Source organism: Idiotropiscis lumnitzeri, chromosome 19 (genome assembly GCF_059441095.1).
Source record: "Idiotropiscis lumnitzeri isolate Australia: NSW breed Sydney's pygmy pipehorse chromosome 19, RoL_Ilum_1.0, whole genome shotgun sequence".
Taxonomy (NCBI): domain Eukaryota; kingdom Metazoa; phylum Chordata; class Actinopteri; order Syngnathiformes; family Syngnathidae; genus Idiotropiscis; species Idiotropiscis lumnitzeri.
This window is the reverse complement of record NC_142409.1, coordinates 10,264,429-10,284,284: the sequence shown is the minus strand read 5'-3', so window position 1 is coordinate 10,284,284 and position 19,856 is coordinate 10,264,429. Positions and strand designations below refer to the sequence as shown.

At 42.6% G+C, this 19,856-nt stretch overlaps 1 protein-coding gene across 10 annotated transcripts in view; it reads left to right on the top strand.

Moving 5' to 3' along the window:
* atp8a2 (ATPase phospholipid transporting 8A2) overlaps window positions 1-19,856 on the top strand; it is a 37,109-nt gene that overhangs the window by 14,788 nt on the left and 2,465 nt on the right. For 9 of the 10 annotated variants that reach the window (XM_088282734.1, XM_088282732.1, XM_088282741.1 and 6 more), the window contains 19 exons: window positions 464-652; window positions 725-774; window positions 842-911; window positions 1,068-1,152; window positions 1,235-1,374; window positions 2,371-2,509; window positions 2,575-2,639; window positions 7,789-7,961; window positions 9,194-9,377; window positions 10,410-10,520; window positions 11,520-11,594; window positions 11,915-12,037; window positions 12,311-12,389; window positions 12,589-12,650; window positions 12,871-12,927; window positions 14,084-14,191; window positions 15,968-16,056; window positions 16,137-16,241; window positions 19,736-19,827. In XM_088282734.1, the coding sequence (XP_088138860.1) occupies window positions 464-652; window positions 725-774; window positions 842-911; window positions 1,068-1,152; window positions 1,235-1,374; window positions 2,371-2,509; window positions 2,575-2,639; window positions 7,789-7,961; window positions 9,194-9,377; window positions 10,410-10,520; window positions 11,520-11,594; window positions 11,915-12,037; window positions 12,311-12,389; window positions 12,589-12,650; window positions 12,871-12,927; window positions 14,084-14,191; window positions 15,968-16,056; window positions 16,137-16,241; window positions 19,736-19,827 (1,996 nt within the window). Of the gene's footprint in view, window positions 1-463; window positions 653-724; window positions 775-841; window positions 912-1,067; window positions 1,153-1,234; window positions 1,375-2,370; window positions 2,510-2,574; window positions 2,640-7,788; window positions 7,962-9,193; window positions 9,378-10,409; window positions 10,521-11,519; window positions 11,595-11,914; window positions 12,038-12,310; window positions 12,390-12,588; window positions 12,651-12,870; window positions 12,928-14,083; window positions 14,192-15,967; window positions 16,057-16,136; window positions 16,242-17,087; window positions 17,119-19,735; window positions 19,828-19,856 lie in introns of all 10 variants that reach the window. The other variant, XR_015839894.1, reaches the window with a different exon arrangement.

Genomic DNA, 19,856 nt, shown 5'->3' with positions numbered 1-19,856 from the left:
TTGATTAAAAATGTCTGGTTATCGCAAATAATGTAACGGGCATATTGATTTAATGCAACCTTCGCACTGTCTACTTAAGTAAATTAAATTATCCCCCCCCACCGTTACGTATAATATTACGAGCGTTTCGATTTGATTTGTGTTTTTCTCCTTTGTAAATAATGTTTGAGGTGCAATGTAATTACTTTTTGCAGTGTGTGTAATTTAATGTAAAAATCTTTCTTTAAAAAAAAGCAATTTCTCCTTGACAAATAACATTATGGGCATTTTTATTTATTTAATATTTATTATATTAATATTTATTTATTTAATAGTGCTATATTTAATATAAATTCTTGCCAGAACAAATGATGATAATGGATTTTTAAATAAATTATTGATTTCCCCCCCCCCCCCATAATCTTATGAATCTTATAATCCAATCGCGTTTTAAAAACTTTTTTTTCCTCCGACTTGCATGCAGCCGACGTCCCCTCAGATCTGCGAGTTCTTGACCATGATGGCCGTGTGCCACACGGTGGTCCCCGAGCGCGACAACAACCAGATCATTTACCAGGCCTCCTCGCCTGACGAGGGCGCTCTGGTCAAGGGGGCCAAGGGTCTCGGGTTCGTCTTCACAGCCCGGACGCCGGATTCTGTTATCATCGAGGCCGTAAGTGTCCGGCTTGGCCCTAATCCTGTTCGGACCCGCAGAGGACTTGACGTTGTTTTGTTCTGTTCCCAGAGAGGGAAGGAGATGAGCTACCAGTTGCTGAATGTCTTGGAGTTTTCCAGGTATGCCTTGTGTTTAGAAAAAAACCCAAAACAAAACTATTGTCAACCTCAAACTTTCTGATTTCAGCAACCGCAAGCGCATGTCTGCGGTGGTGAGGACCCCTAACGGGAGGCTGAGGCTCTATTGCAAAGGAGCGGTATGCTCATTCTCATTCTTGACAGCTCCAGTTATTATCGGCTGTATCGCGACTGGTATTGCGATTACCAGTTGTGTTAAAGTTTAATCGCAACCTCACTTGGTTTCATGTCTGTGTGTGTGTGATGTCATATTGATACATATTTATGTATTTCAGGATAATGTGATATTTGAACGCCTGACTGAGGACTCTCAGTACAAAGATTTGACCATCGCTCACCTGGAGCAGTTTGCCACGGAAGGTAAGCGATGCGAGCAGAGGTTTGAGATTTTTATTATTTTTTTCCTGCTGCCTCACTGAGCTGTTCCCGTCCGTCCATGCAGGCCTGAGGACTTTGTGTTTCGCCTACGTGGACCTACGGGAGGACGCCTACCAGGAGTGGCTGAAGGAATACAACCGCGTCAGCACCGTGCTCAAAGACAGGGCGCAAAAATTGGAGGAGTGCTATGAACTACTGGAAAAGGTATGACGAAGTTCCCGGAAGTCTCGCCCTTGATATCGGTTGCCGATATCAGTATTGGCAAACCTTGGTTGCTTGCTATTTGTTTTGGTCACGTTGACGTCGGTTTTGTTGGCATTATTTATATCAGTATTGGTTTATGTGAGAGTAACTTGACTTTCCTGGTATTGTATCATCATACCAGCTTCTTTTATTTGGTATCGCTTTTTAATATCAGTATTGGTATCGCCAATTGGGTGGCTAATATTGTTATCAATAAGTTTATTGTGATTCACACTATTTCGCTTGCAATGTGACATGCCAGATGCGAGATCCTTGACTGCCAGCAGGTGGCGTAGTTGCTGTACTTGCAACGTTAGGCCAGATAGTGGGGGGGTGAGAAAAGGAGGGAGTGAGGAGGAGGAGACTTGTGGGGGTAAGAAAGAGGAAGCAGCAGGAGGAGAAGAAGCGCTCAGACTGGGAGACCACACGGCTAATTAGCCCGCATGCCAGCCTGCCAAGAGCCCCCCCACCCCCCCCGCCATAAAAGTGCAGTCAACAACACAGCAGTGTTTCCGTGCTGGAGTGGTTGTGTGCGCATGTGAGGGTGTCTAATAAGTGTACATGTGTGTTTAATTGCTGAGCAAATTGAAGTCAAGAGGAAGGGAGAGATGAGAGCCAACGGATGGATTTTTGGCATCCAAAAAAGCCGCTTTGGGCGTCATTGTCGTAATTGGAAGTGAATGATGTTCTTGACGTGATGGGAGCACTCGCACGTGCACGCACACTCGCTGTCCGGCTCACTTTGTATGTGATTCTGAAACACTAAGATACTCAGCAGGGCTGATATCACTGGCATCAATACCTAAAAGTGCTTGTATCGCCGATACCAAGACTGATATCAATAAGGGATCCCAACTTTGAAATTAATACTATTGCTCATGTAACGAATAAATCAAAATCTAAAACAAGAATGTGATGAAAATGTCACACCAATGCTGTTTTGTCATCACCCAACAGAACCTGCTGCTGCTGGGCGCCACCGCCATCGAGGACCGCCTCCAGGCCGGTGTCCCCGAAACCATCGCCACGCTGATGCGCGCCGACATCAAGATCTGGGTCCTAACCGGAGACAAGCAGGAGACGGCCATCAACATCGGTGAGAGGAGATCGTGGTCACGGCGTCATCTTGAATTTGACCTCCCCGACCCGTGTCCTTCTCAGGCTACTCGTGCCGCCTGGTGACGCACGGCATGTCCCTCATCATCGTCAACGAGGACTCGCTGGACGTGAGTACTGCCTTCCTCTTCCTCTCTTGTGTTTTGTACACTTGCCGGTTGCCGTGGGAACTGGGGCGCTGTCCCACCCGCCATATGGGTGGGCGGTGCTCTTTGTTTGCTCGCAGGTAATTAAAGTCTCCGGTGTCCCCTGTACTTTTGGAGACAGCTTTGTCTGTATTTGTCACGCTTTTGCACACACACACACAAGCCGACGTAGTTTTTAACTCTTGCTTGTTGTTCTGTTTTGAGGGATTGGTGGAATGATACCGGCGTATTGATACTTTGATTCTAATGTTTCTAGCGTTTGATTTTCATGTGAGTATTTGATGGCCAGAACTCACCTTACTTTACCTACGCTCATTTTCAGTTGTTATCAGTCACGATACCATGCTGATACCAAATATGGGCCCGATACCGCCTTATTTCAAGGTATCGAGTCGGCTATCGATACTAGCCACCGATACATCGGAAAAGCGTCTAACATGGAGTGCGTTGTCCTCAACCGCGGTTGGCAGCTAAACGGCGTCAGTTTGACAACAAACGATTCAGTTATTCTTCTTTTATACTAAAACTCATTCTCTGCTTGTATCATAGTTGGTGTTAGTTATATATAAATCTGGAATTTGTCAAATATCATTATTGATACGGGTGATACCAGCCCTATTAAAGTTTTTAGAATTATTGATGTCATATTGGTATCCGCGATATCAATTATTCTCATTCTTGCAATCAGCGTTTGCGATATTGTCCTCTTTTTTTTAACCTAGTATCAACTAACGATATCAATATTTGTAGTGGCAATATCAGCCTCTTTTACTTGCAATCAAATGTCTTCCCGTATCGCCCCGCTCTGCTGTCTTTTTTTGTCTAATTCACGTCGCATCTTTGCGCCCTCATGTGTGACGGCTTTGCCCCAAGTGTTTTGATTTGAGTGCCGTCTCACCCGCGCGCACACACACACACTTGGTCTTTGAGAGCACATGGTTATTCTGACTCATAAAAATGTCAAAGCTTGGCGCTGAACAGTGCGCAAGGCCTCGTTTATTGTCCAAATGTGCTAAACCGTGCATCAAGAAATTTTCTTTCTATTTACCTTCACAACTTTCTCACTTCATCAGAGTTGTTACACCGATGACGGCTTGCCGCCCGCGCTGCCAACGTCTTGCCTGACAACCTAATATTTAGCTCGTAAAATGCCAAAAATGGTGACTCAATGCTTTTGGAACCTACTGGTTGAAAAAAACTCGCTGGACTTTATGTAAAGGGGACACATTATGGGAAGTCGTCCCTCCATGAATGAAAATTTTGTTGGATTTATTTTACTTAAAAAAAAAAAATGGGTCTTTGACACGCTAGCCAATTGAATTTGTGCTGTTCGTCTTATGAGTGGATCATCCTTAATAGAGTTTGGATAATTGTGTTTGCAAACTGGCTGAAAAAAATGTGCGTGTTTGTGACACTTACGCTCACTTAAAATAACTTTTCACTGTTTTCCAAGTGTGACTTGAACCAGAACTTGCTTATCATCATTCACACCTCATGTGTGACCTCCTTTAGTCCACCCGAAGCCTAATTTCCACCACAGGAGAGAACCATGGCGACTATCGTCTAAAATGAGGTTGTACTCGTCAAAAGGATCTGGAATAATAGTATTCAGTATCAGTGATACCAGTTTCTCTCTTGTTAGTTATGGTGTTGGTGATATTTTATCTTGTATCGTGTCACAGAATTAGTATCATGTTTCATATCAAAGTCGTTGTCTTGATCAAGTTTCATTTGATTTCATTTGATCTCAGAAGCTATGCAGGCTCTCGCCTGGTTCGTGGTTGGATGGAAGACCACCTTGGAACAGCAGCTGCTCGAAGTTTACCTAGACTCTGGCAGGGGTTCAATTCAGTGCCGGTCTCAAGCTGGGATACATTGGGAGGGTTGAAGTCAGGAAGGCTGTCTGTCTATATACAAAAAAAAACAAACTAAAACGAGCAGGGGAGAAATATGTAGTATCAGCATTGGTATCATTGATCCCACCCTCAGTTAATTGGTTTTGTATCGCTCATTAGAAAGCCCTTATCGGTATTAGTCATTTTTTTTTCTTGTTTTCAAGCGTTTATGTCAATCTGAGCTGCGGATTCCTTCGCTCCACATCTCCGTCACACCACCAAGTCCACATCTGTCAGCGCCTTGTCTTTGCACAGGAAGCAATGGCAACCCTCTGCGCTTGGCGTATGTGTTTATGTGGAAATGTGCGTGTGTGCGGTGAAAGTGGAAACAAGCACTTGTGATGAGCTGCTCATTTTTGGGGGCGGGGCGACTTTCCTTTTGGTGCGCCTCCTTGCGAGCGCTGCCTGCTGGGCTAACGTGACTGCCGCCATATGTCCCACACCGCCGTTGGGTGCCCCCCACACACACACAAACACGCCTTCACACACTCTGTCAAATACTAAAACTATGCGTGGGTAACGTCTTATGCGGCATTCCCGACGGACGCATGAGTACACACGTCTTCAAACTTTCCCACAATCCCTTTTTAAAAGCACACAGAACTAGCCATTAATCATCTTTACACACACAAACACACACTTATACTGTACATACAAATAGAGCCGCCTCTTTTGGTGCATTTCCTGGGTATTCATCACCTGTGGCGTTTGTAGACGTGTGTGTGTTGTGTGGCCAGGAGAGGTGTGTATTTGTCCAGATGTACGCGACTGTTTATGAAGTGATACATGGTGACAGATTGCACACCTCAGAAATGAGCAGTCTTTTGTTTTACGCAGCTGTGTGTGCGTGCACTTGTGTGTGTTTTGCAATGTAGATTGAAAATTTGGCGTGTACCTATAAATTGCGGTCATATTAGAATCGTCAGTCATTGATATCATTATTGTTGTTTGCATCCAATATCGATAGTGGTATAGTTTCGGTCACACTGATGTCACTATCAGTATCAGTGTTGATATCAACGATAACAGTCTATTTTTATTTGGTATCACATTATCAATACCTGTATCGGTCATGTCAATAACTGCCCACTCATCTCATCATTGTGGATTCCCGTAAGAGTATCAAAAAAAACTTGTCGTTTGAAATCCTTGAGAGGCTCTCCCAAGTGAAATCTCGCGTGATTTGCTGAAGTCTCACGTGATGTTGTTAGGGTGACTTTCGGGGCATATTCTTCCATAGAATGTTGATTGGCTTCCAAATTGCACCAAAACCGCCGCAATGTCTGGGCTATTTAGACGGCCAAATATAATCCAGATAAAATTTAGTGTTGACCATGTGTGTGTGTGAGTGTGAGTGTGTGTGTGTGTTTTTCCAGCTTCTTCGAGCTCAGATGCATGTGATAAGTCAATATTTCGTTTGGAGGATTAAAAAAAAAAAGAGGGGCGCAATCAAATGAGTAAGGCAGCCTTTTCCCTCAGTAGCGAGGCGTCTAAAAATAAGCGGTAATTTAGCGTGAGAAAAGCACTTAAGTCGAACATTTTTGCCCTCGTCTCGCCTTTGATCTGTGCAAGAAAGCGCAGCGCCGTTTTTTTTTTTTGTTTTGGTGCCACCGCGAGTCTTGGATGAGTTTGAAGCTGGCATGACAATAAATTTTTGTTTTATTTTTGACGTGATTATTTATGACTAATATTGCATTTTTTTTGTAGAATTTTCATTTTCAAAGTATCATTGATTAGATTTCATTCAGAAAAAATCGTGTACAAGTTTAATTCTGAATACAGTTTCAATTTAATCATTTTAATTTCACTGCAGTTTCACTCAAAATTGATTGATTAAAAAATGTTATTTGAAAAAAAATTGAATATGTCTTAAAAAAAAAATGAACTCAACATAACATAACTGAAGTGAGTAAAAGTACAAATCTGAAGTTAAGAATCGCTGTCGTCGACGACGTCAGCCAAATAAAGTCCGTCGCTTGGCTCAAACTAATTATTTAACATCCGAAAACCGTCTGGCAAATTCCTCATTTACGCGCGATCCAAGTCGATTTCACACAATCGCACAACGTGACCCGCAGGATGTCCGAGAACGCGACATCAAACGTCTTTCGGCGGCAAAACTGCGAGAACACGTGAGAAATCGGAGCTACTTTCCCATTTAAGCGTTTAACGAGAGTGCAAAACAAGCCCTAATGGGCTCGTTATTCGGCTTATGGGGCAATTAAAGCGGCCCCTTTCGGGCGCGCTGGTCGCCTAGCGACCAAAATGGATTCCAGAGAACGCGCCGCTCTTCAAACTGTCACACAAGCAACACTTGGCGGCGCTCACATTTTAAAAGCACCATGTTTCCAAAGACTTTGTCACATATTTTTTAGGAACTTTAAACTTGTTTAGAATTTAAGATGTGATTTACTTTCTAATTGAGTTCGAATAAATGCAGTTTAAAATGATAAATTCAATGGATTCATTAAATGAAATAAAAAAAAAATAAAAATTCTTTGAAATGCACTGAAATCTGATTTAAAATGAAAAGTACTCGGATTCGGTTAAGATCGTTTTTAAAAAGTGTTGTTGCTTAGTGAATTAAAATGCACAGTTTAACAAAGTTAAGTTGAAAAATAAACTGGACATTTTTTGAGAAAAATATTTTACAAATATTTAAAATAAAATAAAATATTTATTATTTATTTATTGTATTTTTTTGTAAATTTGGATTCAAAATGTCTTAAAATCGTAACAAAAAAATTTATTAAAACGTTTATTCTTGTAACACAATTTTTAAGATTTTATTTATTTATTTATTTTATTTTTTTTGATGACCCAAGTTAAAAAAAAAAAACAATTTATTGCAAAGTCCGCAAGACAATTACGTGAACAATGCGGCCTTTCTTACCTCGCCTTCCCAAACGGCCGCGCACATGTGTCCCTCCTCCTCCCAAATATTCCCGCTCATGTTTTCTCAGCCCGGGGCTGTATGTTTTTCTTTGTATGCCGGAATTCCTGTTTGGATTCACCTTTACGCCCCCCCCCCCCGAAAGCAAAAACACAAACATAATGAAGGGATTAACGGGAGATTACAAGTTGTCACAGTTCTCCAGCTCAAAAAGTCTCGACGTGTGTGCTGAAAAACATGCGTGTTCACGTGTCCGTGCGTGTGCGTGAGAGATAAGTCGTCCGCAGAATTTCATTTTCATTTTCTTGCTCGAATCCTCTTGCAGGCCACCCGCTCCACCCTGACGGCCCACTGCTCATCTCTGGGCGACTCGCTGCGGAAGGAGAACGAGCTGGCGCTGATCATCGACGGCCAGACCCTCAAGTACGCGTTGTCCTTCGAGCTGCGCCAGGCCTTCCTGGACCTGGCCCTGTCGTGCAAGGCGGTCATCTGCTGCCGGTGGGTCACATTTTGTGTTTATGGGATGTGATGGCTTCCATGCTGAATGTTTACTTCCTGTTCCTTTTTTTTTTTTTTCCATGAAGTTTCCACTCACAAGCAGCTGTAAAGCTTAACAAAAGAGTTTCCACTCCTCGTCTTTTATGTGTGTGCGTGTGTGTGTGCGCGCAGGCAGGAGGGAAGTAATTGACTCATTGCATTTCCAGGCTGTATCCGGACTCTCGCTCTCCAAGGCCTTGCAAACAAACCGCCGCCTCTCTATTGTTTGTCCTTCATCGCCGTTTCCAAAATGGCTGCCTCATCACCAAAATTGCTCGTGTTTTAAATCATCGATTTGATGTTTTAGTGTTTGAAAATGTTGATGCGTTTCCATGCGCCTGAACGTCATTTCAATTGAAGGCGAAAGTGAAGGTCCTGAGAGATATGTTAGCATGTCATGCTAGCTGGTTTACTGCCACGGAGTTTCGCTTTTTAATTCTCACCAAATTGAAATGGTAGCACCGCAAATTCACCGACAGTTTGAATCATTTCCAATTCACAAATCAACTCGATACCTGAACTGCTGCAGTCATAAGACGCCATTGTGCTAGCAAAGTTAGCGGAGTGTTAGCATAAATCCTGATGTTTATATAAACATCACCAATCGGACACATTTTCACTTTATGTCACCGAAATGAGCATGAAGAACGATACAAAAATGTTGACTTACCCGCAATGCAACAGAATCTGTTTCCGCCGGTTTGATGATGTCACTTTTTCCAATTAAATCAATAACATTCTTAACTCTTATAGAAATGTGAACCTTTTTTTTTTTTGTTGTTTTTTTTTTTTCATACCTCGAATGCAGCTTCCATTCCACTTGAAACAAAACGGCAGAAATATGGAATTGATCTCAATGGGATTTTTCATTTTGCGACTCGCCTACGACCGTGCTGCTCGAGGGAAGCTTCTCGTAAGGGAGCCTCGCCGCCATTGTCTGTGGACAGACAGAACCGGTTGTCGACAGGGATCAGTGATGCGTTCGGGTCAAGAGGGTGGAGGAACACCTGAGGCGCACACACACACACACACACGCGCACACGCGCGGATAGAAACCCACCAAAACAGACTCTGACTGAAAATGAATTCTACTTACAGTTTCGTAGTTCCCGTGACAACGAATTTGTTGACTATTTAAAAACAGTATTTCTTTTAAAATGTTTTTTTTTTATGTGTGTGTATGTGTGTCGCAGCGTGTCGCCGCTGCAGAAATCCGAAATCGTGGACATGGTGAAGAAACACGTGAAGGCCATCACGCTGGCCATCGGCGATGGCGCCAACGACGTGGGCATGATCCAGACGGCGCACGTGGGCGTCGGCATCAGCGGCAACGAGGGCATGCAGGCCACCAACTCCTCCGACTACTCCATCGCGCAGGTACGCCGCCATATTCTGAATATGCAAAAAAAAATATTGTTCTTTTTTAAATGCATTTTTTGCGTGTTTCAATGTGCCCAAAATTATTTTTTTCATGATTTGGATCAGCACTAACATTTTACAATCACTACCATATTTTGTTACATAAAATTACATTATTTAAATTAATGATAAATACATATTTCAATATTGTAATGAAAAAAATAAATCTTCACATCTACCTAATTATTTGGAAACATTGCCTCACTTAAAAAAAATAAAATAAAATATTAAACTTGAAATTTTTTATTTGAAATTTGGAAAAATATGGAAATAGAAACATAAAATACAAATAATGTCTAATAATGATGACAATTGAGAATCAAAACCAAAAATGATGAATAATGCAATTTTTTAATCATAAAAATCAAATAATCTAATGAAAAATACATTTATTTAATTTTTTTATATTTACAATACGAAATAGATGTCACTTCCATCATCATCATCATCAGGGCTTAAAATTCCCCAGAGCAGATAAAATGGAAGACAAAAGGAATTTTAACCCTTAATTGCAGAGTTTATCTTGTCAGTGTGATACGCACACACACACACACGCACACGCGTGGTGTCATTCTATACTGTTGTTTATCTTGCAGCCCCCCCAGGGCTCGTCGCGCAATCTGCCTGCCGATCATGGCGACACTCGTCTGCACTTTCCCCTTCGTATTGGTCATAGTCTGGCCACTTCACGGAAATGGGTCACTTTTAACTCACTTTACTCCAAAAAAAAAGAAAGGCTTAAATAGAATCAAAAAGTTTAAACTTTTTTTGTCGCACTGCACGGCTTGGCCACCAGGGGCAGTATAAGTCAGACATATCAATCAAAATGCAGATCTTCACGGCCACTAATATTAGTGCTTCTACATTGTCCAGCACTGTAACATAGATGCTATTTTCGTGTTAGCGTTAATGCTTATATTTTGGGTTGCTTTAAATAAAAGTGTGATTTTTAAAATGGACGCCATTAATTTTTGTGTGTGCGACTGACAGTTCTCGTACCTGGAGAAGCTGCTGTTGGTTCACGGGGCGTGGAGCTACAACCGCGTCACCAAGTGCATCCTCTACTGCTTTTACAAGAACGTGGTGCTCTACATCATTGAGGTACACACACACGCGCACACACAAAGACAGTTGCATGAACAGAGACGTTTTGCAGCTGTTGCTCGACACGCTTGACAGTGATGGACGAGGTGCCCTGGTGGCGTCTGCTTTCTGTCTCCGATGCACAGGCGAAATGTTTAGATAGGCGCTGTTGAGACCTTGGCTCCGACGATCAGCATTGTGTTTGTGCGAGTGTGTGCTCACGGAAGAGGCTTTTGGGGGAGAGAATCCTGTGTTAGAAGAACTAAAAAAAAAAAAAAACAAGCATGACTGCATCGAGGAATGCGGCAATGCTTGACGTCCGATACTGTGAGACCGATACCGCTACTCATACGTTTGGCGTAGGAGTCATGTGAGTCATGACTGAGGCTAAATAAAAATATTTCAGTGAAATCAAACATATTTTCAGATTGTCAGATTGTGTGTGAGGTCAGCTGCCCTTGCCTGTCGTTTATGAGAGGTGGGGGCTGTCAGCTGTGCCCAGGGTGAACAACCCCCCCCCCCTTGACTGTCTGTCTGACATTAAGGATGCCAGCAGGTGCAGTTCCTCGGGGGGGTGCGTAGGTCTTGCGGGGCAGCCACAAACAATGCAGCGTATACAAAGAGGAGATGCCGATCATTGACTGCGCTTGGGTGACAGAGACTCTCTGCACTTGGCTTTTCGGACGCAGCTACATATGAAATTGGAAATATAGTGAGGTGTTTTTTGTCAAACACAATATGAAATATATTTTTCACTTTGGTAATGACATGGAAAGGTTATTTTTGTTGTAAAAGGTCATGTGATCGGATTGGCTGTGATGTTGCGTAGAATTTTATCACTAAATACGAAGGTTTTTTTTCTAAAAGAAATTCTTGTACTATTACGGCTGCATTACGCCTTTTTTTTTTTTCCCTTGAAGGACTTTTTAAATTTCCTGTAAAATAAAATAGACTGCAAAAGGACGCCTAGTGAGGTTCTCCTGACCCGTGCCGCTTTGGTTTTGTGTCTGTCGTCAGCTGTGGTTCGCCTTCGTCAACGGCTTCTCGGGACAGATCCTCTTCGAGCGCTGGTGCATCGGTCTCTACAACGTGGTGAGTAACCTCTAACGGGTGAGCCGTCAAACGCGCGGCTTGATAGCTCATCAGCAGACTCAGAAACTTCTCCAAACGCACTTTTTTTTTTAAGCCAGTTAATTTATATTACAATATTACAACCTATTTCTTGAAGAAAAAAATATTGGATGTTTGAACAACTTTTGAATTTTAAAAATATTTTTCCCCTGTTGCCATTCATTTTCAGTACCAGTTGGAATTTTTTTTTGTTGTAAAAATACATACATTTCATTGGAAATAGAATTTCTTAATATCATGCTGTGTGTGGGTGTGTGTGTGTGTGTGTGTTTGTTTTCTAGATATTCACAGCCCTGCCTCCGTTTACTTTGGGCATCTTCGACCGGCCGTGCAGCCAGCAGAACATGCTGCGCTTCCCTCAACTCTACCGGATCACCCAGAATGCCGAAGGGTTCAACACCAAGGTACTCGCACATGCAACACAAACACACACACACACACGCACGGTCTTGGTCTGCACTGGCGCGGTCTCGCGGGGTTTTGGCGAGCGCTGTTTGTTTGGCGCGGCAGGCAAGTAAACAAGAGTGTCCTAGAGGGGCAGGCCCGGGCCGTTTCCATGGCGACCCTCAGGAGATTCATAGGTGCCGGATAAGGAAGTCTTTCTTTCGGCAGCTGAAGTTGGTCGTAGATGTGTTCAATATTCACGTGTGTGTGTGTGTGTGTGTGTGTGTCTTCAGGTGTTCTGGGGTCACTGTATCAACGCACTAATTCACTCGATTATTCTCTTTTGGTTTCCTCTGAAGATGTTAGAGCACGGTGAGTCTCTCAGCGTTAATGCTCATTTAGGGATTTATTTTTTTTCAAATCATCTTTTTTGGAAAAAAAAAAAAAGTTTTCAGAATGTTACAAAATATCAAAAAAATCACCACAGTTATTTTCCTGAATTTTTTATTTTTTTTTTTTTAAATGTTTTTTACCTTAACACACGTGTGTGTGTGTGTGTGTGTGTGCACAGACTCGCCCTTCAAAAACGGTCAGGGCAACGACTACCTTTTTGTCGGAAATATGGTCTACACGGTGAGTTCCACCCCCCCCTTTTTTTTTTTTTGCACAATCTGTATCTGCTGGATGTTTTCCTCCTCCTCGGGGGGGCTGCGGAGGAGGGTCTCTTCTCGTCTCCGTCTGACGCACACAATCGAAATGTTCCTCCCTAACGTCCCGGGAGAACTTTTGAGATATTTTTGTGCGTGTTGCATGCCAGCGATCTAAAACCATTTGTCAATGGTTGTGTCTGCAGTATGTCGTCGTCACAGTGTGTCTGAAAGCTGGAATGGAGACCACCGCTTGGACCCGGGTAAGCGCACTGAGACCCTCTCGCTCCCCCACGCAACGACGAACTATGAATTATGCTCCTAATGGAAGACGAACAAGTGGAAGGAAATGTGATCGGAAAAAATGCAATTCACTCACAAATGTGTTTTCCAGGCACTTTTTAAATGGAATCTTTATAGAGGGGGTTTTGATTCGGGTTTAGATTTAGATTTATTTGATTTGATTTTTATATCAGTAATGGTAACAATGGAATTGAGAGTATTCATTAGCCACATTAAAAAATTTAGAATGAAAATGTTACAACAGTGCAGCGATAAAATTACAAAATAAAACAAAAAGTAATTTTTGTTTATTAAAGTGGTAGAATTATAATCATTTTAAGAATATTTAAATAAAAAATAAAAAAATCCAGACTTTTTTTCTATTAATTTCAAAATTAACAATTTCCCATATTTTAAAAATTAAGACTTTTGTTACACTTAAATTAAAATTGTTCTTGTGATTACAATTTACATTTTAGGTCTTTAAAAATGTGATTAATTCCTATCTTTCTTTATTTCCATAATTGTCGTTTTCTTATTTTCCCCAAAAAAGTGCATTTTTCTTGTAATTTAGATTTTTTTTTTTAAATCAGCTGCTTGTAATTTTTTTTTTTAATCAGAAATTCCAAGGAAAAATCTGACTTTTTTTACAAAAAAAACCAACTTTTTTTCCTCATAATAATACTTTTCTTTTTAACCGAATCATACGTTTTCTTTGGTGAAAACGACTTTAGAAAAGACACATTCACAAACGCGCACACACACACACACACTGCCCTAATGGAATAGAATGCCACCTCCTGTATCATGCGACATGTGAAACAGATCAGATGTTTGACACATTTGACGCTAAACAGCCGCGGGCGGACACGTGCACATTTCAAGCGCCGTGAACACGGAAGCTGTGCCGCTCAAAGTTTGTCAGGCACGCCAGATGCATTTCCACACGTCGTGCCAGCCAACAGCTGAGCGTGGAGACGGCAACGCAACACACAGATGGACATTTTTGGCCGCTTTTATGACTGGAATCGACGCCGTGTCCCCTTGCGGCAGATCACAGCGCGAGGGGCCCCGGACGTCTATATTGAGACCGTCCACTATTTGCGCGATTTGACCTGGTCATCCTCTTGTGTCCAGTTCTCCCACCTGGCCGTGTGGGGAAGCATGCTCCTGTGGCTGGTCTTCTTCGGGGTCTACTCGTGCATCTGGCCAACCTTCCCGATGGCCCCCGACATGCTGGGCCAGGTAAAGCATGTGACCATTAATTTGCCTTTTAATAAATTGTCCGTGCATTTCTCACCTGAGCCGTCAGTGAAGTCCTACTCGAATAAATCTATCTCATAATAGCATCATTTACGACACCACTGCAGAAACACACAACAAGTGAGTGTCGGACGACCGAGCTTCTCTTGAAAAGTCCCTCTTGAAAATGGCGTCGCAAGTGCATCTGCAATTAAATCCTCACTTTTCCCTCCTTTGGCCATTGTGGTTTGAAAAAGCAAGAATATATTTTTGGGATTTTCGAACGGTCGCCAGTTATGATTTCCGGGTGTGTTGATTCCACATAGCACTGCCCCCTCATGAGTGAGTATCCAATCACAAGACGCGTTCATCACCTTTTCGTCAGTGGCGGTAAGAACAGGCCATTTTGTCAAAACAGAATCAGTTCCCAGAAACTTGCCATGGAAAGGCTAAAGCCCCTTTTCGCACTGCACTCACTCAGCAAAGTGCAAACGTAGCAGCCGACCAGGAAGTAAGCACGGAAACGCTGGTTTAGACTGCTAAGTGCAGTGTGAAAAATAGTTTGACTTTGTAAGCGTAGCTCTTGTAGAAATAGAGTAGCGCCACGATCGTTCCCCCCTCGGGGAGGGCATAAGGGGGGGACTTGCGTCCCGCACCTGCCGCTTGTCACCCGAGCCCCCTTTTACTGCCCTTTGCGGAGGTGTTGACTTAAGAGGGTGGGCTGCTGTTGCGCCTGCTGCTGAGGAGGGACGGCAGGGTGATTGAGAGAGTCGTCGTAGGGATTATAAAGACCGGCCGGGGAGGGGGGGGGGGGGGGGCTTGAGGTGAGGCGGAAGGGACTCTTGGGGCTGGGCTCCCTCTCAGCCCATTAATTCAATTTGTGTCAGGGATCCGGAATGCGCTCAAATATCCCAGCAGCTGCTCCGTCTGCCGGCGGAATGGTCAGGCGAGACCCCCGCCGTCATTATTGCGGGGTCGACCAATCTTGACTCTTTTTTTTTTTTTACATTTATGTGTTCTTATAATGTCTTCGCTAAAACAAGAAATCTTCTGCGTCTCACAATCGTCTACTGTAGATTTCTTTCTCAAGTCCAAGTCGGCGCTTTCTTTGTGTCCCAACTGTGACTCATAACTCAAAAGCCTCGTTGGATGAAGTTTTTGCTCTCATTTCTGGTTCGAAGTGTTGCCAGAGATATTTTCTCATCATTTTACGCGTCTTCATCTCGCCCTTCCCCAGAGGGGACCAAATTATCTGTGTGGACTTTATAGCAACTCCGACTCGGGAATTTATCCAAATGAGCCCCAATCAGAAGCGGATATATTAGACAGACACATTGCAAAGTTTTTTTTTTTTCTTTTAGGGGCGGAGCTTGGCCTAAAAAAATTGGATGACCATTTGGTGGGTTAGTCATGAAAAATGATACACATGAGCGACTGGAAAGTTTTTTTTGGGGGGGGGGCGGGGATCAGCCCCTGACACAAGTTGCATAGATCAACATCAAGTTGGGTGGACGGGAAAATCTCTCCACAGGAAGTCCACCGTTTTGGATCACAGCAAACATTTTAGGCAAATTCCAAGAAAGAGTTTAAAAAAAAAAAAAAAAAGTACCACCGACACCAGTTTCACCGGTTGACCCGATATTGGGTGGACATGTCTACGATACGACATTCATAGAAGTCTCAAGGACTCAGGGCGGGAAGTCGGCCATTTTGGTTTGAAGCGGCCATTTTAATTTTCAATGTCAATGTATGAAAAATAAACGTGTGTCGTTCTGGCAGGCCGGCAGCGTGATGCAGTGTTGGTACTTCTGGTTGGGTCTTCTCCTGGTGCCCGCCGTTTGTTTACTCAAGGACTTCGTTTGGGCGGCGTAAGTGAAGCGTCCGGATATGATCGACACAATCGCACACGCTCTGATCTATTTGAAGCAATCGGCACGTTTGTCGGCAGGACGCGTCGCTCGGTGAGGAAGTCGCTGCTGGAGGAGGTGCAAGAGCTGGAGGCGCGCGCCGTGGATCCGGGTGCGGCGGTGCTGAGGGACGCCAGTGGACGCAGGTACCGCATCACGCCCGTCGTGCCGTTCGTTGATTTGACCGCAGCTGGCCACCATTAACGTTTGCTCAACCAGTTAAGAGAATTGTCGTAAGAATTTGCATAAAAGCGCCATGAGAATACGGTTCATTTGAAAGTACATTTTTATCATTTATGCCCAGAAGGGAATTTTAATGATTTTTTAATTTTTACGTAAGTATGTCCTTACTGTACATTTTCTTCTTTTCTTTTAGTTTTATTCACATTTATAATTTATTTTAGATTTTTTTTCCTCATTATAGTTCATTGTATTTTTATTTTTTTAACTGCATTTAATTATTAGTCCTTTTTTTTTTTTTTTAGATAATTTTTGTTACTTGTTACTATATTTGTAAAATATTTTTCTCATTTGGTTATTTATTTTTCTATAGTAATTTATATTAGCGAGAAATCTTTTTTTTTTTTTTTGTTCTTTATTATTTTTGCTTTTTGTTTTACATTTTTTATGTCATTTTACTTATTTTTATACATATAATTTCAATGTAGTATATCCAATTTATTGTCAATAGAACACATTTAAGAAAAAAAATATATATTGTGCTTATCTTCTTAATTTAAGTCCAGCCATAATGTCAAGCATACCTGCGGCGAATGTCTTGCGTTCATTATAACGATAATCATCATCATCATCAGAACCAAAGGCAAGGCCGAGGTCCCGTAGAGGCGGCACGGAGGTAGTCGCTCCCACGTGTCAACTGTCCCGCTGTGTGAACATTGACTTCTAACGACCTTTCACCTTTTCTTTTTGCATGCTCAGTGTTTCCATTTTTCCCTTCATTTTTTTTTTTTTTTAATTCAAACGCTTCATAGGTGGACCAATTTGACCTGCTGCACGGATCTGGTGTGTTGTCTTTAGATAGACTTTCTATGTGTGTGTGTGTGTGTGTGTGTGTGTGTCAGCACTAGAAAGTAAGCAGTAGTTTGAAGCATTTGGCTCCCAAATCCCAAACTGTGTCGTTAACACGTCGACTGCGCAGATTGCTCCTGCACTTCCCCGTCAATTAGCGGCCCTCCCTTCAAACGCTCCTTTATACGCCAACAAGCCGCTTTTCTACGCGAGCGCGGGGGCCCCCTCTGCCTCCCCCAGAGGCTTGAGGTGTGCTTTCATCAGGTCCGAACGGGGCGAGGAAGCTCGCCACTCATCATCCGGAATGAGAGGAGTTACAGTAAAGCGTCCGGCGGGGCGGCAAATTGTCAAAAGAGCACATCTGTGTTTGTATTCTGGGAAAAGCTGCGGAGAGGTTGGAGGAGTTGAAATGTTGCGCATCTTTTATGTTTCTCTATTGCACGGACATCATTTGCTTTGGCTGAAGACTCGCGAGTCTTACCTTTAAAGGCTTTCATTCCCAGGAAAGTTCCCTTGGTTTTAACAAAAGACATCTTTATGACTTTAGAAGCATGTTTAAAAAAAAATAAAACAAACAAAATGTTTGGCTGAATTCCGAATTGTATCAAGTCCAATTCGTAGTAGCTTCTCATGTGTTTCTTGTTGAGGCTTGTCCTGGTTTCAAATAAATCTTCAGATTCGCGAGACTCGCGAGGGGCGACAACTTTTTTTTCAAAATCAATTTCACAATCATTTTGAGACATTGTCGACTTATAATTGTCCAAAGCCTCGACCGTTCAGCTTCTCAACAGTACCGCAAATAATTCAAAAAACAAAATTAGACATTTGCAAATGTGCAATCTGTTTAGCTAGTTAGCTAGCTAGCTAATGACATGTTAGCTAGCACACCAGTAACTGAATCGTAATCAATTAACCGCATTTTGGGAAGTATTGTCACGATTCCAAAAAAAAAAAAAAGTACCTCAATACCGATACTCAATCAAAATCTAAAACATCAGCAAAAGCAGCACAATCGCAAATGGCAAAACATGAATTTCTTTGTATTTTGATTCATTTCAAATCATACAGAGCAATGGAGGATATAAAAATAAAATCTTGGGTGTATCATCTGTACACTGTAATAGTCTCAGTGGAAAAGTTTGCGTCCAGTCCGTGATGAGCGGCGCTAGCCACTAGCTAGCGCAAGCTAACAAGCTTCTGAGGCTCCTCTTGGTGGGCAGACGGGTCACATGCTCGTCTGTGCCGTCACCTCTTCGCTTTTGAAATTTAGATAACAACACTGAGTGGTTGTGTACCCAGAAAATGTGCGCTTTTGGAGTGTAGGGCGAGCTAGCTAGCTAGCTAACTAATTGTACACTTTAGTGGTACAAATGCGACAAACTCGCAAATTGTGCCAAAAGGCTTGATATAAGATATTCAATTATAGTTTTTTGGAATGTATCTTTTAGGATAAGTGGTAAAAAAAAATGAAAAGTAAAAGAATCCTTTGAAGTTTGTTGGAATGACGTCCGACCAACTTTTGAGGTTATTCGATTGAATGGACATCATTTGCTTTGGCACTTTAAAAGCGTCCCTCCCCAGGAAACCTCCCTTGTTTTTGGTGCATAGAGCACCATTCATCAACATCACGGCGGACACACTCGCCGCCTCGGCGGTGACGCGACGACGCGGCGTTCGAAGGGGGTGTTAATATGAGCAAGGCGCTTCGTTATTTTTGCTCGACGGGAGAGGAGAAGAGCCGTGACAGCGTGTGGTCTTCAAACAGAGGGTCTAGTCTTCTTCTCTGAGAGTTTGGAGGAGGCGGGGGCAGGGGGGAGGGCGGGCCGATGGGTTCTGTGAATGTCCTGTTTGACATAAAAAAAAAAAAAATATATATATATATATATATATAAAAATCGTTTCCACAGTGCCCTGTGGTTCGATTTGGAGCGCGAAGGTGCAAAAACGAAGGACGTCCGACTGTACGTGATCCTCCTCAGGTTGAATTTACTCGGATGGTTAGAGAGGCGTGTTTGGTGAATTTATCTGACCAATTCGAATTTCTACAAATTTACGATATAATTGTACAAAGTCAGGCGTAACTTCCGAGATTTGTTCTTTTAGCGTTTGGTTCTTGTTGAACCAATCTCCCAAAAATCCGAAAAAAAGATGACTGCGCTGAAGTAATCTTGAAATGACTTTTTTGTGACCTTTACAGGTTAGGGTGCCAAATTTTCTAATTTAAAAGTGTCCAATATCTTCCGCAACTTCCGATGATTTTTATTTTTTTATTTTAATCTCCCAAAATAAAACAAAAATATTAAACTGTTTAAAAAATTAATCTGACTACATCAAACTATCGTCTTCAGCGGCGTATTTGAACAAAACAAACAAAAAAAAAAAAACGCACATCCTCAACAGTCATTTTTTTTTTTTTCAGTTGTGTTCCTCAAGGAAGCGCTTGTTGAACGGCTTAGTCGCTGTCTAAGCTGTCCGACCTGCTTTCTGCGACTGTAAACAGAATAAATGTTGACCCAGTAGAGTCAATAGTTAGCGCTTAAGTGTGTGTGACCCCCCCCCTTTTTTTTTTCTCCTTGAAAGTGAAACGTCTCCTGTTTCCGTCTCCCCGCAGTCTAAACGAACGTGCCCATCTGCTGACAAGAGTCTTTAGGAAGACGCCCTCCAGCATCGGACGCTCCAACTCGCTGCAGCAGCCCGTCACGCGTGAGTACGCCGCGCAGTGTTGCCGTTGA